The 27,093-nt window shown below is 39.5% G+C and overlaps 4 protein-coding genes across 4 annotated transcripts; 2 read left to right on the top strand and 2 right to left on the bottom strand.

Moving 5' to 3' along the window:
• The first annotated feature begins 5,254 nt into the window (after positions 1–5,254).
• On the top strand, positions 5,255–7,918 carry LOC110769542 (nuclear transport factor 2B). Its single transcript, XM_021973547.2, has 2 exons — positions 5,255–5,678; positions 7,571–7,918. Exons 1-2 carry the CDS (start codon positions 5,382–5,384, stop codon positions 7,643–7,645), a joined length of 372 nt encoding a protein of 123 aa, XP_021829239.1. The 5' UTR covers positions 5,255–5,381; the 3' UTR covers positions 7,646–7,918.
• Positions 7,919–8,094: 176 nt separating this feature from the next.
• Positions 8,095–9,350, bottom strand: LOC110769531 (uncharacterized). The gene is made up of 2 exons (XM_021973537.2): positions 9,111–9,350; positions 8,095–8,854 (listed from the first exon to the last, which is right to left on the bottom strand). Exons 1-2 carry the CDS (start codon positions 9,240–9,242, stop codon positions 8,393–8,395), a joined length of 594 nt encoding a protein of 197 aa, XP_021829229.1. The 5' UTR covers positions 9,243–9,350; the 3' UTR covers positions 8,095–8,392.
• Positions 9,351–9,750: 400 nt separating this feature from the next.
• LOC110769678 (Calmodulin-binding transcription activator protein with CG-1 and Ankyrin domain) lies at positions 9,751–16,584 on the bottom strand. The gene is made up of 13 exons (XM_021973709.2): positions 16,267–16,584; positions 16,081–16,193; positions 15,430–15,555; positions 15,202–15,317; positions 14,828–14,916; positions 14,510–14,555; positions 13,705–14,361; positions 13,431–13,521; positions 13,123–13,334; positions 11,558–12,228; positions 10,716–11,289; positions 10,128–10,421; positions 9,751–10,036 (listed from the first exon to the last, which is right to left on the bottom strand). The coding sequence occupies exons 2-13, from the start codon at positions 16,091–16,093 to the stop codon at positions 9,941–9,943; spliced, it is 2,985 nt and encodes a 994-aa protein (XP_021829401.1). The 5' UTR covers positions 16,094–16,193; positions 16,267–16,584; the 3' UTR covers positions 9,751–9,940.
• Positions 16,585–18,306: 1,722 nt separating this feature from the next.
• LOC110760788 (uncharacterized) lies at positions 18,307–20,052 on the top strand. The gene is made up of 2 exons (XM_088248135.1): positions 18,307–19,091; positions 19,359–20,052. Exons 1-2 carry the CDS (start codon positions 18,307–18,309, stop codon positions 20,050–20,052), a joined length of 1,479 nt encoding a protein of 492 aa, XP_088104261.1.
• The last annotated feature ends 7,041 nt before the right edge of the window (positions 20,053–27,093 follow it).

The raw sequence follows: 27,093 nt of genomic DNA, 5'->3' as shown, positions 1-27,093 counted from the left end.
TAATTCTAGGTCTACAAAAATCAAATGATGAAGATGAACTGCCAAAAAAGAAACAAAAAAGGCCAATTAAACAAGCACTAGGATGGGGAAAAAAGAAAGTGTGGCAGAAAATTCCAAAAGAGGACAGGGACAAAATTCAAGAATACTACTTAAGCACTCAACCTGGGTAATATCCCTAACCCAAAAGAAAAATTCTTTCATCTTTTAATTACAATTAAACTAAAACTAATCTTGTAAATTTCATGAATTCAAATCCACAGTAATAACTTTTGGGCAGGACTCTGTGATGAGAAAGTGACAAACCGTGATATCAAAGATATTGTATAGGACTTGGAACTGTCACAAAACATAAATCTAAACTACTAAAACACACACTACACTACAGTTCTTATTTGTGCCTCCTATATTAACCATTAACAATTTCATTTTTCTCCAATCAATGTGAAACAAGTTATTGAAGTCTATATACAACTCGTGACTGGACCCGACCCAAATTCCATTTTGGAATTTGAGCCGAACCCTATGCGTGTCCGACACCTGGCAGGTGCCGAACGCACTTGACCAAATTGCCCTTCTGAGTCTCAAAATTCTTTTCCAAGTTAGACTTCTGCCGGAAATTCGGCAGAGTCTCCCCTGTAAAATGCTCGTTTCCCAATAACTTTCCACTTGTAAATATACAATTAACATTGAACAACAAATCCCAATCGTTTAGCATGCAATAGACAAATAACCTGAATGGCCTCAGGCCTCCATAAATCAAATACACCATTCGCCCCTTTGAATAAGAACTCAACTCTTAGAACAATGTGAATCCTTTATCAACTTCCAATATAACCCAACTGAACAAACTTTCAGTACTTAATCTTGTGGCTGCACCTAGTAACTTTAGGTTGCCTACATATCCTTACAAAGGGATTAAGCCATATGTAGTTCTCTCTTACTTCACTCACCAAAAGCTTCAACTCTACTTAATCCTCTAAAATTGTACCAAAGATTTGATTTAAGAATAATCCTCCACCCCATCATATATGCACATTGATGGGTATAATTTATATTATATATTTAACCCTATTCTTAGTATATTTTGGTTAATATTTTGGAAGAATTTTGATACTTTGAATTATATTTCCAATATAGGACTTTTGACTTCTTCCGGAGCAAAACATAATCAAATGGACGAATTTTGGAATAATTCCAGTTGGAGGATGTTCGTGAGTCACTTAGCTTGATCGTATCAAAATTTAAGATCTTTCTACCAAAGATTTGATCTAAAATCGTACCAAAGATTTGATTTAGGACATCTATCTTTTGGCTTTTGAACGCAACTTTTGCTAGAGTTTTTGAAGAACTTCTACTTCAAAGTGTTTTTATTCTTATTCATTTGAATGATATTTTCTTTGATTTTAATTATGAACATGCGTAACTAACTTTCTTTTGCTAGGGTGAGGCCACAAGCCTTAGCAAGAATATGTAGTTTCTGTCTAATTTGCTTATGATTATATGCATGCAGGTTTTCGAATTATTCATCACTGGGTTAAACTATCTAAGTGTCTTGATGCTTGATCACCATTAGGATGTTTAGAAAAGTAATTTGATGCAATTTTGGTCGAAGGTCAGTCCCCAAAATTGACGAAGGCTTCTTGTGATTAATATGTGCAAGTTCACTTAGGATGAATACCACGTCTTAAGGGTTGCATGGTTTGTCAAAAGGTTTCACAGAACTTAATGAGTCATGTATGTTTAGATTTGATCTGAATATCACAGACGAATTGCATGTGTGATATACGCTCTATGTTGGGGGTCCAAGTAGGCATATATTAGGAATACCTAACCTTTGAAATATGCATGTATAGGTCATAGGTAATTGGGAGAACTATATAGAATTGTTAAGGTGACGGCGGATCCCTAGTGCTTTCTTAATTTGATTTCTAAAAATACAACTGTTTCTCTTGCTCTTAGCTTTAATTTTGCATATTGCCTTATTTTTATTAGTTAAATTTGTTTTAATTTAAGGTCTTCAAATCAAACATCTCAATTTTCTCTTTTACAATAATTAATTAGAATTTGGTTTGCTACCAGTTATTAAATAATCCCTACGGAGAACGACCTTGCGAGAATCATTTATACTGCAACAACCTTGTCATTCTTGCAAGTTTTATAGGAGTTTTAACCCTATTTGCGCAGGTACTAAAAAGCCTATCACACATAAACAACACCGATATGTATGAAAATGAGAAAGTTACTAAAATAACTTTTGATCACAAGAAATCTTAATATCACTGTCAACGGTTTGAATAAAACATGCTTCTACCTTCCACATATAATAACAGACTCCTCACTTAAGAGAATAAGTATAATTTGTAGAAAATCCTTAAAATTTGGAAACCTTCAATCCTTGCCTTAAAATCATAAAATAGGTATTAAACTTTTACTCCAAAAATATCAAGATAAAATCATCAATATTAGTTAAACATCTTAAAAACCCAAATGCTCTCCACTTAGGCGTACCCCCATTCATATTCCATCAATTCCGTTAGTATTCCGTCAATTCCAAGTACCCTGACTGTTACATCCTCGCAGGCCTTAGAGACACAAAGTCATCCTGAGCCGCAATCCTTGCAAGACTCAGGGGACACCTAGTCAACCTGAGCCGCATTCCTCACAGAACTCGGGGGACATGTGGTCAGCCAAAGAACGCACATCCTCGCACCACAAGGTTCAAGCGTCCTCGAAACTCGTGGGGCATTTTCATAAATGACAAAACTGTTTCAAAGGCAGCTGGGGGGTACTCCTGAGGTGGGTTTGTAAACCATATTCCAAATCTTTTCTCAACTTTCCAAAAATCAGTTCTCAACTACCTTTGAATTTACACCACATACTATTGAGAACTAGTGTCCATAATTCATCATTTTCAACTACTGAGTATATATATGGAATATAGACATGCATTTAGATATTTAATTAATTTATTAATCACGTCGAAATCCGATTAACAAACCATTCCATTCCGATACTATAATAATAATCTTAATAGTAATAGATGACTAAATAAATAAATAATAACCACTACCCCTAGAGATTTCATCACTACTAACAATGCATAATCTTCAAATATTGGAAATAACATTTAGAAATACCATAGAATACTATAATATAATCTCAATTATCAAAATAATAAAAATATTCACAATTAACGATATATATATATATATTCATTCCAAAATCATATAAATCCATAATAAATTGCATGGTAATTTAATCAATGAAAAGTAATAACCTTTAAAGAAAATCTCATAACGAATCAATTTCCAAACTAAACTCATTATGCAAGAAATTCCATAATATAAGAACTACGTACTCTTAAAAACAAATGCCCACTTATTTATTAATAATCATAGCCGAGCCCAAGGCTCGCTTCTACAACCCATCAATTCAATAGCCCAAGCTCGCCCATTCCATAACTTCAATTATCAATATAATATCCAAGAATTTCCATAAGATACTATAACACAATCTCCTAATCCCAACATAATCAGAATAACTCAGTTACCAGTCAAGACTCGTTTACATGGTCGTTCTAGTACTTCTCAAAGGGTAAAATTACTTCAGAAGACTCACGATCAACGAGGGGTCAAATTGTCCAAACTTGGTCAATCGGGCCCGTGGGGCCCACAACATCCGATTCCAGATCTGGAAGTTCCTATAGGTTCAACAAGATTTAGGATACATGTACTTCAAGTTTGGTCCGAATCGAACAGTCGGATCATTCTCGATCGCACGATCGGACGGTTATCGTTTAATGCAAACTTTAAGTTATTAAATCGGAATATCCGGGGCTTCGATTCACAATTTGCGAAATCCTATATGATCCTAGGAATACCTAGATTAACATATATTAAATTGGAGTCAATCCAATGGTCTGAACATATCAAACGGTAACCAAATTGAAATCCGAGCATACCGTCATGCTCGAGACGACATGAGGAGTATTTTAGGACCCTAAGACCGGCCAAAAAGTGGCCCACGCACTGGCAGCACGTGGGTGTCCAAATCAAATTCTGGCGATCGGAAAATCTCTAAACTGCTAGTCAAGTCTTATACCTACAAGATCACCACATAGAGTGGAGCAACTTTTGTTCTTGGACCTACCCAAAAAGTCTAGAAAATCAAAATAACAATCTCATCCAGAAAATACATACCTCAACAACAGAAAAATACAATTTCAAATCCAAAGATGAAACTGCACAACACGAAGAAGATACAAAATCACACGCCACAAAATTGAACGCTACAAAATCGCGCCACAAAACTAAGCTCGAAATAGTAGAACTAAGATTGAACCATAGCACAGAAATCGCACGCCAAAACTGACCTTGATTCTGCATGCAAAAGAAAAATTACAAAGAAAACATAAAAATCAATCTAAATAACACAAAACATAATTATAATAAAACAGAAAAATGAAGAAAATCGAGCGAAACCTGCTAGAAAATCAGAGCTCCAATGGTTGCTAAACGAACCAGAGCTCCAAAACGTCAAGTCGAACAAAAACGAAAGAGAACCAATTCAAATCGCGCGTACTTTAAACAGACAGGGGTAAAAAAGTCATTTACTTTGTAAGTTTTAAAGTTGGGCCAGACTTTTTAAGAAGAAGGGTAGCATTGTTTTTTCAGTTATTATTTTAAAATGGCCCAACGAATCTGGGCCTCCTCTTCGGCCTAATCCAAAATAACAATTCTTTCCTAGGTATTAAAACCCAAACAAAAATACTCTATGTCTCAAATACTAATTAATAAAGATAATTATATAGTAAATTAATATTTTTTTTCATATTTAAAACATAAAAATAAAATGGAACTCCTATTCCACCTAAAATATTTTACATAAAAATTCTTAATATCTATAAATTTAAATTTAAATTGTTATATAAAGGGCAATTGGCATGCTCAAGCGCATGTTAAGAAGGGAAATTATAAAATACTACAGTAGTAAAGAAAAATAAAATTTCATGCGTTCGGACATGCCAAGTGGCTAATTAAGAGGAAAATAAAGTGTCATGCATAAGATAAAGAAAACTTGCTTTAAAAGAAAATAATAACCAGCGTCAGACCCACGCAAATAGGAGCGATACGGTGAGCCGATCCGGTAAATCCCATGGCGATATCTTCCTCTAAATATCGGTTGAAACTTGAAAAATTACAATTAAAAAAAAAGTAAAAATAAATAAGAGAACATATATAAAAACCTAGTCACTCGATCGCCGACTGTCTCAGCTCTCCTCTCCGTGCCTACCGTTTCTTCTTTGTTTGCAGTAAAGTCCCCTCTCTGTTTCAGAGTCTTCTGAGTCTCTTTCGTGGGGGCGGTGATCAGGTGCGGCGGAGATGGATCCAGATTCGGTGGCCAAAGCATTCGTGGAGCATTACTATACGTTGTTCGACGCGAATCGCGGGGCCTTGGCGAATTTGTACCAGGAAGGTTCGATGTTGACCTTCGAAGGTCAGAAGATCCAAGGGTCACAAAACATCGTGGCCAAGCTCACAAGCCTCCCTTTCCAGCAGTGCCAGCACAGCATCACCACCGTCGATTGCCAGCCCTCTGGCCCTGCCGGCGGCATGCTCGTCTTCGTCAGCGGCAATCTCCAGCTCGCCGGTGAGCAGCATGCTCTCAAGTTCAGCCAGGTATATACTTGCTTTTCCGATTTCATGTCTTCTATTTATCAGCGGCGGTTTTAGGGTTTAAGTTGTGGCTGTTTGGCTGATCTGCTGCTAATCTGTTGTGCGATCGTTGGTTCTGCTGGCTAGAATTAGAATTATGAATATTTTAGGGTAAGATTGGAGGGGTTTTGGTCGAGGTTTTGGCCTCGATCTATTTAAAACTTTAGTGTGCATATACGATAGTGGAATTGCTATATTCGATTGACTGGTTTTGTAAGATTTATGAGGTGTTTTTCTGTATCGGATTTGATTTTTGTCGACCTTATGATTGGATCTATGTGTATTATTTCGCGCTTCTGTAAATTTTAGTTTCAGTCCGATTTGGCCGCGTGTGCTTATATGCAGGTTGTACTTACCGCGATACAGCATTTCTTATGCTGACAACTACCAAAGAAGGATACTTGTGTGGATTTGAATATTTCTTACTTTGTTTCTTTTAGATTTTGTTCGATTTCTGCTGCTGACATATGTCAATTGTGAATATTATGCTAATTTTCGATACTTCAATAGAAGATTGAATTGCTTTAATAATCCTGTTTGCGATTAGCGGATAATGTATGAATGTCTGCATAAAACTGCTGTTTTCTCTCTGTTGTGAAAGAATCCGCTATTGAAATCGTAGTTTTGACTAAATCATAGTTTCAATTTCCATGGGCCTAAATTATGGCAATAAGTCCACAAAATTCTGGATGTTCTAATTTCACGTTATAGAAACCTTCATTCTTGTTATATAATTTTGTTTCATTGATTGTTAATCATTGGTTGGATCGATTTATGCCCATCCGTTCTCTCTTGCCTTTAATTGATTTGTAGGTTGTATCAACGATCTTGTATTACCTTTTTCTTTATGGCCACCACCTTTTTACAGGGGTCCTTAGACATCATGTAGAAGATAACAATTCAAAACTGATTGATTTGCTATTCGTTTCAACAGTGTTTGTTGTAAATCAGCTCAAAACTTGGGATGGTTTTACTTTACCCAAGGATCCTACTCAGCTGGATTCCTTTTGTTTTCTGCTTCGGTCGTGATGTGTGATTGATTAGCTGTTCATGATTGTGTTGGTATATAAGGTTGTTTAAAGTTGAATTGGCATGTTAATTTTGGCTACTTTTACTTTCACTCATATCAGGACTGACACGCTGCAAGAGAATTCTAGCATTAAGCATCTCTCTCCAGAAAATTTCATTATTGTAAAAAAGAAAATAGCCTTCTTGCCTACGCTATTGAGGAAAAACCTTATTGCTAACCCGAAGTGAAGTGATTTAAAAAGATTCTTCGTCTTCTCTCTCTCTCCCTCCCTCCCTCCCTCCTCCTTTGGCAAATGTAGTGTGTGTATGCTTGTGCCCCAAAAGGACAAGAGCTCCATTCTTATTCTTCTTCTTGGCTTGCATGCCCTGTTTATAATTACAGCCATGGAGTTTCTATGAGTTCCATGTTTTACTAATTTAAGCTACCTGTCTCTTGAATTAACAATATAAGCTGTGCCGAGCGCATATCATTATTTCTTTGCCTCATCAGGAGCTCAACAGTTTTTCACTTTTAGAAATCAGTACATGGGTACTGGTGCATTTTTTCCAAATTTTAGCAGGCTGTATATATCTCAGATAACTAATTAAACATCCAATTACTCAAAATTGTTTTCAAATTTTTTTATGTTTAGGTGTATATAATCAACTCCTTCGTTAACTCATTCTAGATTCTGAGTGTTTACCTCTTCCTTTGTTGAATCAAATTTATTCATGATTTACCAATTATGTAGGCATTTGAGCATCATGATCTTTATTTTGTAATTTTTTGTTTCCATGTGCAGTTGCTTTTGCCTAATCATAGTTCTTTTTATGGTTTTCGTTTGCAGATGTTCCATTTGATGCCTACTCCACAGGGAAGCTTCTATGTGTTCAATGACATTTTCCGGTTGAACTATGCATGAAGACAAGATCATCACTCACATTCAACAAAGGGTGGGAATATGTGTGCTCTCTTCCCTGCCTATTACTGTTTAGTTGTAGGGATCTCAAATGGAAAGTGTGAACTTTCTTTTGGTTGGATGTTTAGTGTTCGTTGTGTTTTTTTCTGTCACCAGAATTTAGAGATTCTTATGATTGTTATTGGTTGAATTGGAAATTTACATTGCTCTGGGTAATTGTCTAAAATGAATACGGTATTGGAGGTTTGAAGATTGAAGAATGTTTCCTTGATCCAATTACTCTTTTGCCCCTTGTGTTCTGTGTGTGACGTGGCATTTAAACTAATCATATGATTTGTGTAGTGGTCGGGCTGGTAATTCCATCTGATGGAGATTTGGGATCAGAAATACATTCATAATGGATGAATCGATATGAATCGAATCGATTGGTTGTTGAGTGATAGTGGATGGAGTAAAACAATCTTTTGTGTTCGTTTCCAGAACTTTCAATCTTGCATTGAATCAAAAATCACAAGCACGGATATTCATCAGAAGAAGAGGCTTGTGCAAGTACGGCCACTCCTATTCTGCTTATTGACTATTTGCTGAATAAACTTTTAGCAAAAGTAGCAAAATTCACAGCTCTCCTCTCACGAATCCCAAGATTAAATCTGAGGGTTTCAAAAATGTCAACCCATAAAATCGAAAGTCTCTTCTTCACTCTCATTATTGAATCTTTGAACCAGAGCAGATGAAAAGCAAGCAATTTGCTCAATGCCGTTCACCAGTTAGACCCATATCTGGCAATTCCACGTGAGGGAGCTCAGGAATGTTGAGACAAGGGAGAGGAGGAACCTCTTTTTTGTGTTCTTCTGAGTCCTTGCCTGTCCCTTTCCCTGTGAGCATGTCTCCAATGCATTTAAACGGGTGGCTCAACCCATCTTTAAATTTCCAGAGAAGGGTCACCTCAGAGGCTTGCCAAGCAACAGTGAGCACAATCATGACGGAAAGAAGCCAGTGGGTGATGGTGTTCTGTCTCTTCACCTTGTTAAGTTCTTTGATTATCTCTTCTCTATCAATTTCATCGGAGCCACCGTCATCTCCATCTGCTTGGTCACCACCACTCTCGCTTTTCGGCTTCGATTGATCCCCATCTGCAGAGGAAGTTACCTCTCCCGATTTCGTTAAAGCTTCGGGTTTCTGAAGCCGCTCGTTGCCTTTTAACGACTCTACCTGTCAATAATAGCATCCAACCAGTGGGCAAAAATATTAACAAGATTCATGAATTTTATTGCCAACCCTGCACTGCAGTATATGTATATACTGCACAAGAAGTGAAGAAATATATCGAAACAAGGCAAATAGAGTAGGTCAGAGCCGATTGTAAAAGGTCCGTGTTCGAATCCCTCCTGCCTCTCTCGTTCATAAAAAGGAAAAAGAGAGAGAGAGAGAGAGAGAGAGAGAGAGTTGAGATGGGTGATTAACTAACCTGAGAGAGCAATCGGGCGAGGAGGCGGCGGTCGTCATCATCATCAGCTGAGGCATCTCTGTTTTTCCTCTCCTCTAAGAGCCTCTTGATGGCCTCGTTAATCAGCTCCACGTTTTCATCTTTCGAATTCATGGCTGAGTTGTTGTTGGGTCACTCTGAGATCTCATACAACACAAAGAGAGAATTCAAACTCAAAACAAAACTCCTCTCTCATTCCAGATTCTACTAACAAGCAAGCAAGCACCGAGTGCCAAGCTTGTCATTTCATCTTGGCATGACACGTAGCACTTGCGTCTGACGTGGCGTAAAAGTATTGGCCTTTTGGCTATATGAATGGCTAATAGTCAGTGATACGGACAGCTCTCTTTATTTTTTTATTTTATTTATCTACGATCAGAATCTGGTCGGTCGACTGTCTGTGATCAGAATCTGGTCGGTCTACTGACTGTCAGAATCTGCACGCTAAACGAGGCCAACTATAATTAAATATGGACGATTACGACAAAAATATTATTGTCGTAAGTTCATGGGTCGGCACTCGGGATGAGCCACCGCCGTCTATAATAATATCAGAGTGATATCCATGAGACCAATAGGCGATTGTAGTAGAACAAACGAAAAACGACATTGACAACAACAATAACAGGAAGCATTAACAGCAACGATATAATATATATGAAAACTCATCAATCAACATCTCTTTACATCATGAACCAAGATCATTATGTACAGACCGAAACCCATACTAACAACGTACATCTACTATGTGATTAGTGAAATTTAGGTAAACCAAAGAGCAACATAAGTTAAAAAAAATTAGATGTTTGCTTCTAGGGAAACTGATACATATCAATGTCTTCTATATTGAAGGTATCATCAAGGGAATTCGGTACGTCTGCTTCACCACTAGTGCCACCTAGTTCAGCCTGCAAGATTAAATTGAATAGACGTTTTACATGAGTTAAATCTAAGTCCATGGAATGCTGTTTCATCAAAATCTGTGACTTGCTTGCTTACCTTAGCTTGATGGTACCTCTCCAGCATGCGATGATACTGCTGGCGTGCCTCTGGAGACTCAACCATGGACAGCACCCGCGAGACAGCCTCGTCAATGGCTCCATCCACTTTCTGTTTGCGGAACACCTTGAGAATATCTTCATCTTCCCTTTCTTCACTGGACTGTGTTTCATGCCGAAAACCACGCAAACCAACTCCTTTCCTTCGCCATCTTAGAACAACTTTGTCCAGGATTCCAACAGCCCAGCAAATTACCTTGTAGTGCTTCCTGACCTGATACCCTCTCACATGCGCCTGTCAAGAAAGAAAAGTTTATAATCCATTTTAGTATATAGTATTTTACTAAGTAGAATAATTTCAACATCCTGGATTTATATCCACATGGTGCATTTGATTTAAAAAGAAAAGAAAAAAAATACAAAGATGAGGGTTCCTTTTGACTCTCAATTCATCCATTATGCAACTTGATTCAACAATCGAGTAAGCTCTGCATATGGTAAATGCTAAAGCACACAGCAAATCCTAACTTCAAAATATGTGGTGCAGGATGAATTATTCGTAAATCGATTCTGCAAAAAACTGAGGTACCTGTATCTTTACAACTTTCTGGCGCAAAGCCAGGAAATCCTTGCGACTTTTCCAGCCTCGATATTTCTTCTGAATAGATACTGCAGCTGAATTGTAATCACGTGGGTTACGAAAGGCTAGCTTTGACATCGCTGAAAGCCCTTGAATGTCATCGGAACTGATACCATAATCATCTATACTGATACCAGCTTCTTTCTGTTGTCGTTTTCTGAAAGAATGTGCTCGGAAAGCAGATTGTATGCGTGCCGCAGCCTGAGCTGCATTCCGGACAGCGGCCAAGGTGTTTTTAAGTGAGGCCTGATCCTCATTGCCCTGAAGGCTTCTATTTGAGATGCTGTTTACAGTTATTTCTGCTTCAACCTCAGCAGAGCCTTTAGAAAGCTCACTTTCTTCCAGTGTAAGGGATGACAGATGGCTAGTTAATGAGACCTCTGAAAGATAGCCTGCAAGTCCCTTATGCCCACTGATGGCTGCAATAGATGCCGGAGTTTTGCCAATTGGATCTTGGGAGTTGGGATCTGTCACTGCTCCAGCTGATGCACCGGAAGCTACAAGTACAGCAACCATCTTTTCCCTGTTAAAATAAGAAAATTTGAATGATGCACCACAAGAGCTAGCCTATATGAGATTTTTTTGTCTTGGCTATTTCCTTGCCTAATTTTGGATTGATGAAACAAGTATTGGAAATATGTAACCCTTTGTCCAAGTTTTGTTGAAATATTAACGTGTTATGCAAGTGAAATGAAACACATTCACTAAATATCCCAATAACCCATGTGTATCACTCCTTTGCTCTTTTGGACAAGGAATAACCCCAAAGAAAAAAAGGAAAGCTTTATTACCTTCCAAAACGAGCTGCCCAATGCAGAGCAGTCCATCCATTTATGTCACGGAAATTAATATTGACTCCACAACTTAGTATTGAGTTTAAGGCCCACTCAAAGCCCAAACCAGCAACCATGTGTATTATCCCTTGCTCTTTCTTGGACAAGGAACAACCTGTCTGGTCAAGTCCATGGGATCTGGAAGAAAGCCATTGCTGCAACTTGTCTTTCAAAAGCTCTTCCAAAAGCCAATATATGTTACTAGATGCACTTCCACTGCCGAGTAATAAAGCCTCAATGATACTACCCCATGAATCATCGTCGGCTTTCAATCTCCTCAGGGTCTCAGGTTCAACACCATCTCTGTTCTGCATTGATGAATCAGACAAGAGCGTTTGAACGAATCTGACAAGTAATAACAGCTCTTCAGCACTCTTGGTAGTTTCTGGTGGAGGCGAGTGATTAGTACCACTACTGCTCTTAACTCGATACTCAAACTCCCTGACTTCACTGCAGGACACCCGGTTGCTTGAAGTAATGCAGATAGTCACTTTCCCAAAAAGATGAGGAGGAGCTTCACAACGGAGTACACCGTCCTGAATGATCTGAGCAGGGACTTCAACGTCACCAAACATACAACTCCATGCAGATTCTGATGGATCACACAGAAAAGATCCAACAATGATGACCTGCATCGAGCAATGTGGGCTTTAAGTTTAATCTTAAACTACCAAAAACAAAAGCTCCACAAAGAAACAATTTCTTTTTTTGGGAAGAACAAATCCAAGGGAGAATCTATCGTATTAGGACTTTGTTATAAGGTGGACACTCAACAGTTCTCTGCATTGTCACATGTCCAAATTTTTAAATTTAAAAAAAAAAAGTAAATATCACATTAAAAAAGAAAAAGACTGCTTGGCCTAAAATGCACATAAGACAGTACCCATGAACATGACTGGTTTTAATTATTGTTTTTTATACTGATCAGATCATACGTTGATTGCAGCTTAAATCAAAATTACAGTATTAACTCATTATTTTCTTACAGACAATGTAAGATCAACATTCCAAGTTGATTTTTGTAGAGTTCATTTTGGTCTGAGGGACCAATAAAAAGTAAAGCATAGACAGGCTACCCTTACAAGACCAGGGTATTTGGTTTCTGAAACAGTTTAGATTAGACAGATTGTTGTTGCACTGGATTATTGGTAATTCTGATATCTGGTCATCGAGATCTGGACTAATAACTCAAACTTTTAGTAGCATAAGAAGCACCTGGTGGAAAATATTCGCTAGGGATAATCTGATAGTGACAAGGGCTTTATTCAGTCATTTAGTTCAGGTTAACATATCCAACTTTTCCTTGCTGGTTTGTAGTATAATGATCATATGAAAAAAGGTGAAGCAGAGAATGAACTGTTAGATAAGGACTCCATTAAGGAGCAGAGACATGAAGATTAATTCAGGAATGCTCCAGAAAATTATAAAACAAGCAAGGGGAACATTATGGGAGTACTACTTCCATTTTAGCCGAATGATTATTCTAAGGAGCACTATCAGACATAGTATGATGCAAAACATACCTTAGTAGCCTCAGTGGCATAACCCCATTCTGGAGATATTTCCCGAATTGTAAACTTTTGCTTTTGTGCAACAGTCAAACTGATATCTGAATCATGAGTTCCAGTCTGGCCTTGCTCAAACAACGATGTATAATAGTCTGAATGTGTTCCCATCGCAGAGGAATATGGAGAAAGCTTGAAACTGTCAACTTCTTCAGGCAGTGACAAAGAAACTGATAACAGTGAAACTTGTCAGAGTCTGAAAAATATTTAGTAGGTGCTAAAAGATGTGTTAAACCAATTTTCCTAATGAGAAAAGGAAATCATACAGTTTTTAACATTAGTTCCGTCTGAATTTAACCACTGACAATGCTCGTGACCTTCAGTTGGTCCACTCCTGAAAGAAGATGGCAACTTTTCCTGTTGCAATTAACATAGAGAGGTTAATGCCATCTCAGACACATGGGACCAAGCCATTCATAAAAGACATACAAAATTTAAGCAGCCAAAATCCATTAACAATCTCTAGGAATATATCTGGGTAAAAGTGTAATAAATGGAAACAAAAACAAAGAACAGTATGTAATTCTTGGTAACACTCACATTTGTGTCCAATCCGTATAAGCATTTCTCCTTGGGCTCTACAACTGATGAAGGCTTACATGAATCCAGAACCTCTTTCCAAGGTGCAGATTCTTTGTTTCTATCCGCAAATTCCTGACCAATAAATTGACTATGTTCACCACTATTGTTTGCATTACCTTGCATCTGAGCACGTCCACCATAGAACTGATCATGTACAACATATTCTGGTCCATGGAAGGCAGTAAACTGATCCTGATTGGTCATATCACTATGGTCTTCCAGGATATCCGAACCATTTGTATCATCCAAAAATTCATTGAACCTGTCCATGATATCTGAATTTGGATTATCATCGACAAATTCATCGAAGCTGTCCTCATTCAAACTTAACTGCTCCTCGAGCCGTCGCAAAGCTTGACTAACATCAAACTTAGCTGAACTATCTGACTCCCCAGTTCCATATAACTTATCTGGGTTCTCCCTTCCATTTTTCTTGATGGCTACATCTGAATTAACTTCTACAGAACCTGGACTTGATAAATTCTGATAAGGTTCACGTAAATCACTAATGATGGAGATAGAGCCCCTATTTTGAGTAGTCTTAGAGCTCGGACTATGGCTGAAGGAAGAAGAGGATACTGGTGATTGTGCAAAAGATCCAGTACTGGACTTTCCCTGAAATGCAGCATTGCAAGCAGGGATGTCAATTCAAAACTAAAGCGACAGATCACAGGCTGCTTGTGCATCTTTGCTTTAAAAAAATTCTACACACAGTGTGAGGTAGTGAGATATGCTTGTTTATAATCAGGTCCTAAAGACTCACCTCGCTAATTTCTCTATAATGCACAAGAACAATGTGCTCAGATGCCCTGCCAAAAGGATGTTAATAACTTGTCAAAAATATTTTCCATATATGTTATTCCTAACATATGCTAAAGCCTAACTGATACGAATATAAATGGAGGGAAACAGCATGGAGTCTGCGACATGTTATGACAAAAACATATTCCTACTTTTATCTCAATGGAAGTTAGATGTAAATTAAATACATGTGCATAATAATTATGTCAAAAGCATACATTTTACTAAAAACTTAATTATATAAGGAAATGAACTCGATGATAATTATAAAGGTACTCACGGATCTAGCATCCAGTAGCTACGTCTCTGAAAATTTGGGTTGTCCTCTCCATGTGCGTAATAACAATTTAAAGTTTCAGCATTTCCGACCTAATCATGCATAAGAAATGTCACTACTCAAACTGATAATAGGAATAAATTGACCTCAGTACTAACCCCTTTAGCTTAGTGCAAAAACATAAACAGAGCAAAATAAAGTAGGAACTTTTTCAGAATAGAAAAAAACTTCATCGAGCCACTGAACCATTCTAACAAATACCTTACTCATCTCATAACTACCCACAAAAAAAACAAATTACTGTTCAGTGTAATAAGGAAGGACCTTTTTCACAAAAGAAAGCATTTAGGATAACAGAATAGACTGCTTCGACAAACCTTAAGTCGTTCATGTGCTTCGCCAACGGTTCTTCCATCCTTCTTTTTACGCCAATGGTGCCCGTCTCTACGGAAGAACCGAAGGACCCTCTTGTTAAAAAGAAACAAAGATCCACCTGTTACAAAACCACAAAAAGGTAGGGCTTATGAATTTATACGCAGTGGATGTAACAACAAGGATAGGGATACCAATATGCCATCCTAATACAATACCAAAAGGAGACTTACTACTAGGCTGTTGAGGGGGCTCTGGGGTGAGCTTGAACTTTTCATGGTTCTGTAATATGGAGAGGACTTCCGCAGGCTTCAGCCAACGGGTTTGAGCTTCTTGAAACAAATCATCAATATTAAACCCTGAGATCATATGCGTAATAGTACACATGTCAGACAGTTTCCAATTGACAACTTATAATGGCCATGAACCATAGTTTACAAAGGCTGTGATTGCAATGTAGCACAGGCTTTGTATAATATCATAGAATCCGAGGAAAACAGAGCTATCAGACCTTAAGACTCAATTTAAAACAAAAATGAAATGATTTGCAGCAGGATAGACTTAAAACTGATGTTCCAAATTAGATTAACTACAAGATAAACCAAACACAGCCGAATCACATTTGAACTGTTACTTCATTTCATGCAGAGAGAAATTAACCAAGACAAAGTGCAAAGTTTGATGGTTGTAAACAATCTTTAATTAAAAAAAACCAGTCAACAGGCCCAAATGCCCTGATTATAAACATGAAAGGGGTCAGAAAATTTCCAAATCTATCTATATAAACAGTGCATTTTCAGACTCAAATTCAACCAAAAAACTAGTAAATTTGTAATTTTCTTTTCTTTTTGACCATAAGTGAACAAGCTGGCGATCCTACGTACCTGATTGCATCATATTCAGTGATTGTCGAAAAATCAAAACTTGACGACGAACTGCAGAGAAAGCGTTTGACTTGTGCTCATTTGCGTCGACGAGGACGACGCTTCACTCAAAGCTACAAGAAGCAAATTAAAGAATTGAGCTTCGGAAAGGGACGAAATCCGCGTCGGGCTGACGGTTAAATATACCTGAACCGGATCACAGGTGAGCCCGTTGTTGGCCGAGTGTAGGTCTGGAGCTTGGAGCTTCGGCTTCAAAAGGAAAATAATCGACAGAGACAAGCGCGACCAAGACCAAGTGTATTGTAAACGAAACGACCACCAGGAAGTCCGGTACAAAGGGGCGTAAGCAAAGAAGGGGCGAATTACTATCCTGTGCTACCTGCCTCCACGAAGCTTCGTGCTCCGATGACGTGGCAAAAACTAATTGGCCAGCTGAAAATCTTGCCATTGCTTCAAAGTTTGAGGCTTCGCGGTTCGCGTCATGAGTGCATATGTCTAGACCGCTGATGGTGTACTTACCTGGTATGATGGACAGACCAGAACAACAGCGGCATATACCGCGAAGCAGAGGAATAGATGGGTACCTACTGCGGAAGGGAGGGTTGTTTTCGTCATTTAACATAGTAGTACAAGGATAGGTGAAAGCAATTTCAGCTGCGTTAGATATTTTTTTATTTTTTTGGTCACGATATATTTTTTAATTGATAAAATAGAAAACGTGGAAAAGGTGCCGTGGTCGGATATTCCTCTCCTGAGTTTCGTTCGTTGAGTGAGTGCATAAAATATATCCCCCACATTTTTCAATTGTTTTGTGTGTGTGGTGGACTGAAATGTCACCCACGGCACATATTTTGACTGAGAATGAAAGAGCATAGAGAAAGCAAAGCAAGCAAGCAGCAGCTACATAATGCAGTCAAGAGACGGAGAAAGAGGTTATGGATATAAAGAGGATTGGGGTTGTAACATGTATGTTGTGGTTGGGATGAAATTGTGAGGCGGCTGCCTTGGATGGTTTTGGATATTGGTTGAGTTGGGAAAAGAGGATTGGGTCCTTGGCAAGTTGGCATACATACATTTCATTCCATTTGTTTTGTATCGATGGAGACTTGTTTTAGTGGTAGACTACTTACTTGACATGTTCGTCTTATTGATGTACAAAATATTAGCCATGTAGGTTAGAGCTCTTCCTAGTTGGAGGAAAGGGAAAAGGACTTCTTAGATCTAGGTTCAAAACAATTTGTTTACACTCAGAATAAACAGCCAATAAGGGCGAGACACGTGTAGGAAACTGGCTTGGTCAGAGGCGCCCTCGGCACTCTACCTACCGATCTCTCCATTAGGGCAACGCCCTCTCCTGGGACACGTGGCACGCTCCCAAGCGACGTCCACAGTCCCACATCGAAATTATCAACAAAATGCACACCTCCCAAGGCCTATAAAAGGAGGCCAACTATCCCAAAATGGAGGTAATCAGAACTAACGGCATACAAGCCTATTGATCTGTCAGTTAAACTTTCTATTCCCAAACTTACTTAAGCATCGGAGAGCCTTCGCCCGGTACCACACCGGTGCCCTAGGTCTTACTGTGCGTTTGCTCATATTGCAGATTGCACAGACTACCGAGGCATCAAGGATACCGAAGGCACAAAATTACTAAGTTGACCCTCAAAGTCAGAGAACCACTTTTTGGCGTCAACAGTTTAGCGCCGTCTGTGGGAAACGATTAAACAAATCGACCCTTTATCCCGAACATATGAGGACCACTGAAAAAACTACATTCGTACCGCGGGAGGGGATGCCGTTCGGCATGCCAAGCGGGGTTAGCCCTGCGCCAGCCCCCTACACACCGGCAACTAATCCCCCTGTAACCCAAGCCACCGAAAACGCGGAGCTTTTAGCCCAAGTCGTGTCCCTTCGGCAGGACATGGCTAGGATGAAAGAACACAATAATCTCATCTCGACCAGAGTGGAAGAAACACAACTGCTGCTGAACCAGCAGCAAACGCAAAACATTCAGACAGATCGATCGTCAGAAAGCCTACAGACCCCCCGCCGGCAGAAGAAAGGCAAGAGGGCAGCAAAGGCAACGCCTGCGCCTACGCCTGCGCCTACGCCTGCGCCTACGCCATCTAAACAATTGGTGGTCCCGGCCCCGAAAAATAGGCCCCATGTGCCGAAGAAGGTTTATTCCGATTGCCGCCATAGGTTGCTAGAACGGGAAGTCGAATGGCAGTTCGAACGGCAGGAATTGCGATTAGGATAAATGCCCGCCTGGACGATCCCCGACTGAGAAGCATGGGGAGGAAGTCTCCGATACGGAGGATACAAGTCCTGAAATCAACGGCAGAGTCTGACCGAGAATACGCTCCTTCCACCAACCGGTCATCGTCCTACCGTTCGGCAACCCCGACGAAGTTCTCTGAGGTCAATCCTGTTAAGTCCCAGCAGCGATCGGTACACCAGATTGCAGAGGAGATACCGAACAGGGACCCTGTCATTCGCCTTCTCCTTCAGAGGGTGCAGAAGATGGAGGACGATCGAACTCGCTCTCAGGAGCCGGACTGGGGAAGGCTTCGGCCAGGACCCTTTACCGAGCGCATAAGGCACTCACGGCAGGATAGGGACGTACAGCCCCTACGCATAACCCCTTATACAGGGGTGGAGGATCCACTGACGCACCTTCATTCTTTCCAATCGGCAGTGGAGTGCCGAGGGCTAAGCGACGAAGGCCTGTGCCTTCTGTTCCCTTCCTCGCTCACAGAGGCGGCTCTGAATTGGTTCTATCGTTTGGAACCGGGGACGGTCGATTCCTTCCACGAGCTGAAGCAAATCTTCCTGAACCACTTCATGATTCAGACGGACAGACTGTACTCTGCCGATGACCTGTATACCATCCGGCAGAGAGATGACGAACCATTGCGTGAGTATGCCGCACGATTCAGCTATGAATACTCGAGATGTCCGGATACCGATGACAGGGCAGCCTACGGCGCCTTCAAGAGTGGCCTACGGTCCTCACACTTTCGGTATCTTGTACACAGCAGCAACTGGCGTACGTATGACGAACTCATGAAGCAAGCGGCAATCCACGCCAAAGCCGAATACTTCAACTCGAGGGCCGAGCCCACGGCTCGGCAGAGCGAACCCATACAGTGTTCCTCCACGGCACAGGCATCGCCGTTCGCGCCAGCAGCACAAACTGCCGGGTACCTCGAAAGCCACAAGCGCAAAGATGCCGGAAGCTCCTAAAAGGGGCATTCCAAGAAAAACAAGAGCAGGTACGGCAGGGACAACTACCGAGCCCCACTACCTGCACATAACCAGGGGACAGAGGTGTTCACCCTGCTCAACACCTCCTACGAGGCGGTGCTGATGAACGAAAACGAGATAATCCCGAAGCCATCGTTCAGAAAGCCTAATCGGCAGGACGGCAGCGATACAGGGAAATTCTGCCGATACCATCAGCAGAATAGCCACAATACCGAGGACTGCATAAGTTTGCGAAAAATCGTTGAACGGTTAATTCGGGAAGGCAAACTGGATCAATACATAGCCAAGCCCCAACAGGCGCCAGTCCCGAACGCTAATCGGCAGATCAACATGATCAGCACGATCAGCGGAGGCCTAACCCTTGCCGGAGCATCTAACCGGTCGATAAAGCAGTATGTCAAGGCGGCACAGTACTCCCAGGTCCTCGGCATTGAAAGTAGCCGTCACACAAAGATGCCGAAGGTCAGGTGGGAACCCATCACCTTCTCCGAGGAAGAAGAGGAAGGGATCATCTACCCACATAACGACCCTATGATCATCCGAGCTGAGATTGCCGAGTTCGATGTTGGACGAATCCTAATCGACAATGGGAGTTCGGTAAACGTCATCTTCGCCGATGCATTCAAAGAACTCGGGATAGATGACAGCCAGGTCAATCGGCAACTCTCGCCTCTCCTAAGCTTTTCGGGAGACCTGGTCTAGCCAATCGGCAGTGTCAGTCTGCCAATCTCTTTCGGCACAGCCCCACGAAGGACCATGGTCTACGACCAGTTCCTTGTGGTGGACTGTTGATCGGTTCATAATTGTATATCATTTTGTACCCTTCTAGCTTATGATTTGGTTATGTTTTTGAGTTAAACTTGTGCTTTTAATCCTTTTTGTGTTTATCTTTCAGTTCATTGAGCTTTAGGTAATAATGAGGGCTTTGGATAGTAAATGATGCAATCCATGCATGTTAGGGCCTAATTTGGATGAATGGATGAAGAGCTTAAAGACAAACTCAATTTTGGCTACAGTCCCCTGCCAGCCCAGTTTCGTAGGTCATATTGCAAGCTTTGTTTCAGCAACCTACATAGCTCGGATGAGGCCACATTCTTCATGAAAGTTGTTCCAATGGGTGTATACTATAACATATCCGAAATTCAGCCTCATTGGATAATTGTGGAGTCTGTTACCTAGCAAACACAGAGCCATGCTCAGGATGGATTTTATCAGCGCGCAAAATGAGTTAGCAATTTGTTTTGGCCTTAACTTCCTCCTCCGACCTTGGATTGACCCAAATGATATATGGCTGGAAAGAAGACATTCTGAACTTCAAGTTTGAGTGCTTAAAGTCTTAATTTGCTTAAGGGAAGCCCAATTCGTAAGCCCTTGAAGTTGCTGGTCATGCTGACCTCAGGATGAGCTATTATTTCTGGTTGGAAGCTTGGTCATGGTGACATGAAGATGAGCTAGGGCTGCTGGTGGGATTTATTAGTGAAGTGCATCAACCATTTCAGATTTTATAATGGAAGTGTTGTATGCATTAGTGAAGTGCATCAACCATTTCAGATTTTATAAAACAAAGTGTTGTATGCATTAGCCATACTTAATTCAGATTTTCAGCTTCCTTAGGCCTATATATAGTGAGGTTTCCCAAGCTTGTAAACACACCCCAAGGGGGGGAGCTCTCAAACACTTCTCTAGAGCTCCATTCCCTTCTCTCCCTCAAATTCTCTTAGTTTCCTTTGTAGTTCTCAATTGTTGTAATAAGATCATTCTACTAAATTTTCTTCTCCAAATCTCTCAAACACTTCTCCCATCTCTAAAGTTCTCCAAACACTTCTCCTCCCTTCTCCAAATTTCCCAAACACATTTCCCTTCTCTTCCAAAAGTCTCCATGTCTCAAACACTTCACAAACACCTTTCTCTCCACTCCCTAAGTTCCCAAAGTCTCCAAGTTCACAAACATTCTCCATGTTCTCCAAACACTTTCTCAAACAACTCTCTACTTCTACTTTCTTCTCCAAAAAGCCTCCATGTCCTCAAACACTTTTCCCAAACACTTCTCCTTTCTTCCTCAAAGTTCTCTTAGTCTCTCTTTAATGTTTTCTTAGTTGTAATTTATTTTTCTTGTAATGTACATTCTTTCTTAAGTATTCAAGTTTGATAAGTTTCCAAGTTTCAATTATGGTTTTTGTTCTTATTCATTATGCTTATAAGTTAATATGCTAGTTTGAATGATTGATCACCATTTAGGCTTGCATGTTAGCTATCTTGGTTTGAATTAAGAGTAGACACCATGCTTTAATTCGAATTGAACTATGAATAGGAAGAGTATGTATGGACATTCGACAACAGGGATTAGATACATGCTTGGTTGTTTAAATTGTTCTTCTATGCTTAATGGGTTCCTAATGCTTAATTTTAGGTTAGACAACAAATGATCAAATTAGGGAATTAGGAACACAAGGTTATGACCACACACCATGGCTTAATCATACTTTAGCTAGAATCAATCCATTAATCTAATTGAACTTGGGAACTTATCTACTTGAGTTAGTTATTTTCTTTCTTCCTTGTTTTATTTATTTCCTTTTTTTTTTTCATTTCTGTTTTGTGTAGGGAAAATGAATTGGATCATTCAATCACCAATCCTCGTGGGATCGACCTCGCACTTACATATGCTATACTACCAAACGGCTCGTGCACTTGCGAGTATCACAAGTTGAGGATGCAACTGAATCCATTTTGGTGCAGCTGAAATCCACACAACAAGTTTTTGGCGCCGTTGCCGGGGATCGGTAACATTGTTTGATTCTATTTGGCTATCCTACTTTATTTTTTTTTCTTAACTGGACAATTTCTTGTTTTAAAGTTAATGACGTTAATGGACAAGTTGTGTTTGTAGTCCAACAGAAAAGGACAATTGCCCAACAAGCAAGAGAACTGGGTTTAAGTCCCAGCTTACACAACCCATTGGTGCTTGTTGCTTTGAAACATGGAATTGGATGTGTGTTGATTTTCCTTTTCATTTTAGTTTTTATTTCCTCATCCTTTTAATTCTATTTCAAGTTTTCTATGTTTGTTTTAGCAATTTTTTATAGCTCAATAATAAATGGAGAGAGATGGCAACCTCAATCATAAGAATGGGAAGTGTGGAGCAGTGGGAGAAGTCGCGACCTCCAAGTGCATCCATGCTCGACCTAATCGCTTCAAGGGGGAGCATTTCAATCCTTTCTCTTCTTTGAATTATGTTTATTTCCGTCATTGTTTTTACCTTTGGGTCCGCGTTGAGTTCTTTGTTTTTCTGTGCTGAATCCAACCATATAAAGAACGTGAAATTTGGACTTACGGTTGGAAAGTTATAGCCTAAAAACTGAACACAGGTCGAAGCTGAAAAACAGAGAAACGAATCTGTCCAAATGGTGATAAACGGGTGATAGAAAGTGCTGTTTGTTTTTTTTCTCTTTGGTTTCTTGGTTTGTTTCTTTTAGTACAACAATTTATGTTGTTTGTTTGAATTTGTTTAGAGTACTTAGTTCATTTTCGTTTATGGTTTGTTGTTCCATTTTATCTTAATTTGTTTTTGTTTCTTATCTTAAAAATTTTATAAAAAAAAAGATTTTTCATATGAGCCGACTTATGGTAACCCCAGTGAGCACTTCCGTTAATACAGTGTCTAGGAGTTCTTTAGGCGACACCTTCGGTGTCTAAGAAGTTTGGGTTTTAAGCGGGACCATTGTGACCCCTCCAACCTTCCCGGATCCCCTGGCTGTGTTTTCTGAGGCCCTTAACTGGTCATCTGTGAGTTGCTTGTATATTGTGTGTTTTTAAATTAAGTTTTTTTTATTTTCTTTGTTTTCTTTTCTGTTGAGTCTTTGTTTTTGTTTTGTTTCTGTTTTTGTGTTGTTATGTTAGTTTATTTATTTATTTACGTGGTATGGTTAGTTAGTTTATTTATGAGTGTTAAAACACATTTTTATTTCAAACATTGCATAAAAAACAACAAAAAAACAACAACAAAAAAAAAAAAAAAAAAAAAAAAAAAAAAAAAAAACAATTAAAAAAAAAAAAAAAAACATCATCATCATCATCTTCTTCATCTTCTTCATCTCCATCATCATCATGGCTTGCCTCTATTTTCTCGCACTTGTAGAATCTGCAGCAGCTCCACATGGTCCTCATTTTTTCTCTGCAGTGCTTCCACGTGCCGATTGGCACAGTAGAGCCGCTTCTGCAAGTCTGCCACCATAGCCTTCAAGGAAGCTATTTCCTCGCTCATCGCGGCACACTCCCTTGTCCTCGCCAGTAATCGCATGCCCAAATTGGTAGCGGAGACCGCGTGGAGCACAGTTAAATTGTGGGACTCCTCTACCGCTGCCTTATCAGACCTCTGTGCCACATGCAGATGATCTGTCGGTGTGAGCTTGCTGCCAATCATGCCTCCCAGCAGCGCTGCTCTGTTCGGCAGTGCCTCAGAAAAGTTCGGTATTGCCTCAGCAAAGTTTGAGGCCGTGCCGTGATGATATGAAGAGTTTGGAAAGACAGTGTTTGGAGGAGCCCTTGTTTGGGCATTCGGTGGTGCAAGTGAGAGCTCAAGGTTGAGATCATCAAGGTGAGTGCATGAGGATGCCATTTGTTTTGCTTCTGAATTTTTTGATGTTTTTCCTTGAGTTTGCAGGAAGAAATGCTGGGTATCATCCGCTTGCAGAGGTGTGGTTTAAATAGACATATGTTGATGAGAGAGAGCAAACACCATTTCGGATTTCCCGGGCATGCTCGACCTAATCGCTTCAAGGGGGAGCACCTTTACTTTACTTTACTTTTTTTTTTCCTCCGTGTTTTCTGGTGTTTAATGTTTTTGCCCGTTACTTTCATTTTCTAGAGCTTTGTGTTTTTGCTTTTCCCTTTCGGCTATCATCTTTATCTTATTTTAGTTAGGGAAATGTGTTTTCTTTTCCGTTTGTCGTCTTTGTTTTCTTTTTCTTTTTCTTTTTCTTTCTGCAACCTTACTCTTTTAATTCCGAAACAAAATAACGAAAATACAAAAACAACAAAATAAAATAAAAACAACAATAATGCAGTAGGAAATCATTTCTTCTCGGTGCTTGGTGTCTCGACCATTGGAGCTTTGAGTTTGGCCCTCTGGCTGTCCTCTTCCGGGGCTTCACGCACAGCTTCTTGGGGCTCATCACTTGAGCTCCCAAAGATCGCAATCTTAGCTTGAGCGTAACTACTCTCGCGATCTGCTTGTTTGCGTTTACCCGGTCGGTCTAGGTCCTCCAGCTGTTTTCGCATGTCGCGAGAGTACAACTCTACCATTTTTGATAGGTTTTTATTCTCGTCCCGCAATACTTCTAGCTGGTGTCGATTCACCTCCACTATCCTTGACCTCTCCCTTTTCAAGCTTTTTATAGCAGTCTGACACTCCTCAACCATACTTCGCTCCGCCGCCAACTGACCTTTCAGCACCTCTACCTCATGGGACTTCGCAAGTAGGCGATGACCCAAACTTGCGACTGTTGCCGTACTCTGCACGCTCAGTGCCAGGGCATCGCTCACGACCCGGTTGTCATCCCTTGTCCCCAGAACACGTATATCTTTAGGAGTCACTAAATTTCTAGCCACTCCAATGGCAACATCGTTGTCCAGGAGTATTGAGTCAGTTACTGTCACAGGCCCCCGTGCGGAAGCAAAGTAGGGCATCCATACTGGTGCCGCTGCTTGGCCTCGTGTCTGAGTCGGTGGAGCTAGGTTGAGATCCAACGAAAATGGGTAGTTAGAGGCCATTTGATTTCTCACTCTCTTTTCTTCTTTCTTTCTTTTCTCTTTTGTGTGTTTCTGAGTTTGTGTTTTTTTTACCCTTTCTTTTTACCTTTTATAGACTTAGTCTGCTAAACCCTAGCCGCTGCGGTTCTGAGTTCTGTGCGGCCCTTACCGCTTATCTCTATATGTCGCCGCACCCGTTTCCCAACCCCCTTAATTGCATTTTCACCTTTCACCACCTTCTAGTGAAAAAGTCGTCCCGCTTCACCCAAGAAGCCAATAATTCTGGCTTGGGGGATGTGACTGCTGCCTCTGCACGCCGACACGTCCCTCACCCCTTTCACCCGTGACTCCCCAGGAACCAAGGCATCAGGGACCACGCTCTTCCCTTTCAGAAATCACACTCTTTGCACTCCCAATGCACATTTTTTTTTTAAATTAAAAAAAATAAAAATAAAAAATAAAAAATAAACGTCTGGGCTTCGGATTTTATTGTGGGTCGGGTTTTCACCGTTGTTTAGGTTTCAAGGTGGGTTAACTTTCTTTTGGGTTGGGCTTTTAATTGTTTGGGTTTTGGTTTGCGTAAGACTGTCTGTTTAGGGCTTTTTGTTTCGACTGTTTTACTGTTTCATTTCTTTTTATTTGTTTGTTTGTTTTGTAATTTTTTATTTTGTAATTATTTTATTTTATTTTGTTTTTGTTTTTTGTTTTATTTATTTATTTATTTGCTTTAATACCTTCAATTGTTATGTTTGACATTGCTTGTGCCTAAATTTTAAACATTGAGGACAATGTTCATTTCTAGGTTTGGGGGTATTGGAGTTTAGCATGTAAATTTGGTTTTTCCTTAATTTATTTTTTTATTTTTTTATTTGCTTGTTTTTATTTTTATTTTATTTTGTTAAGTCTTGCTTTTATTTTGATTTTGATTTTGATTTTGATTTTATTCACTTTCCGAACACATTTGATGAGATTGTGATAAATGTTTGCATGACTTAAATGAAAATTGAATTTTATTTATTATTTATTTTGTTTTCCTTGTAAATTTTTATTGTAAAAAAAAAAATTAATTAATTAATTAATTTGGCATCGTTCTAGCATGACATGTTCGAAACCTTCTTTGCACTTGCCATTTGTTTCATAATTTTCCAATTAAAGGATTTGCATGACCCAAATAATTGTATCAAGCATAAATTAGACTTATATAACCATATAATGTGAGCTTTTGAGCCTTGTGCTTCATTTCATGAGTGTTATACACATACTCTTATTTTCTTGTCATCAAAGTTGTTGTTTGATCTCATTATTCATTGATTTGGTTGATCACTTAAAAGTCATTCATTCTTATGCAATTTGACTTCATGACATTTTAAGAAGTGATATTAAGGCCTTCTTTGGATCGTTTGTGCCTTTCAAGCTAACCTTATGCATGCTTAAGCATGATTTTCCATTGTTTACCATTTTGAGCCTATATGTAAACCTTTTCTTTCATTTTACCAATTATATTTCCTCACCTTAGCCCGAAAAACAAATATTTACCTTTCTAAGGAATTCATGAGCTCTAATTCGGATGTGTTTTTCAGGCTAAGTTTGGGAAGGGATATTACATCCAAAAAAAAAAAAAAAAAAAAAAATCACACAATTGGTGAAAGAAAAGAGAAAGTTGTGATTAAGTGGCGGTTGTTTGAAAATTCATTTTTGGGCCTTCAAAATAATTTGGTGTTTGGAAAGGAGTTTGAATCAATGTAAATGAAGGTATAAGGAGTTTTGATCATGTAAAAGAAAAAAAAATCTAATCGTGATGATTCGAAGTCTTGTAAACAATTGTTTTATGCTCTTACATTGCGAGTTCCTTGGACTTTGTATTATCCATACCTTTCATTTCTTACTCACCTTACACCCTTGGCCCCATTACAACCTATACTAAAGACCTAAATTGATCTTAAATGTCATGTGGTTGAATTGCATCCATTTTTCTACTTTTAAGTGTTTGGC

The sequence above is a fragment of the Prunus avium genome, chromosome 1 (assembly GCF_965620075.1).
Source record: "Prunus avium chromosome 1, drPruAviu1.hap1.1, whole genome shotgun sequence".
Taxonomy (NCBI): domain Eukaryota; kingdom Viridiplantae; phylum Streptophyta; class Magnoliopsida; order Rosales; family Rosaceae; genus Prunus; species Prunus avium.
The sequence above is the reverse complement of the archived record's forward strand: the minus strand, read 5'-3'. Positions and strand labels throughout refer to the sequence as shown.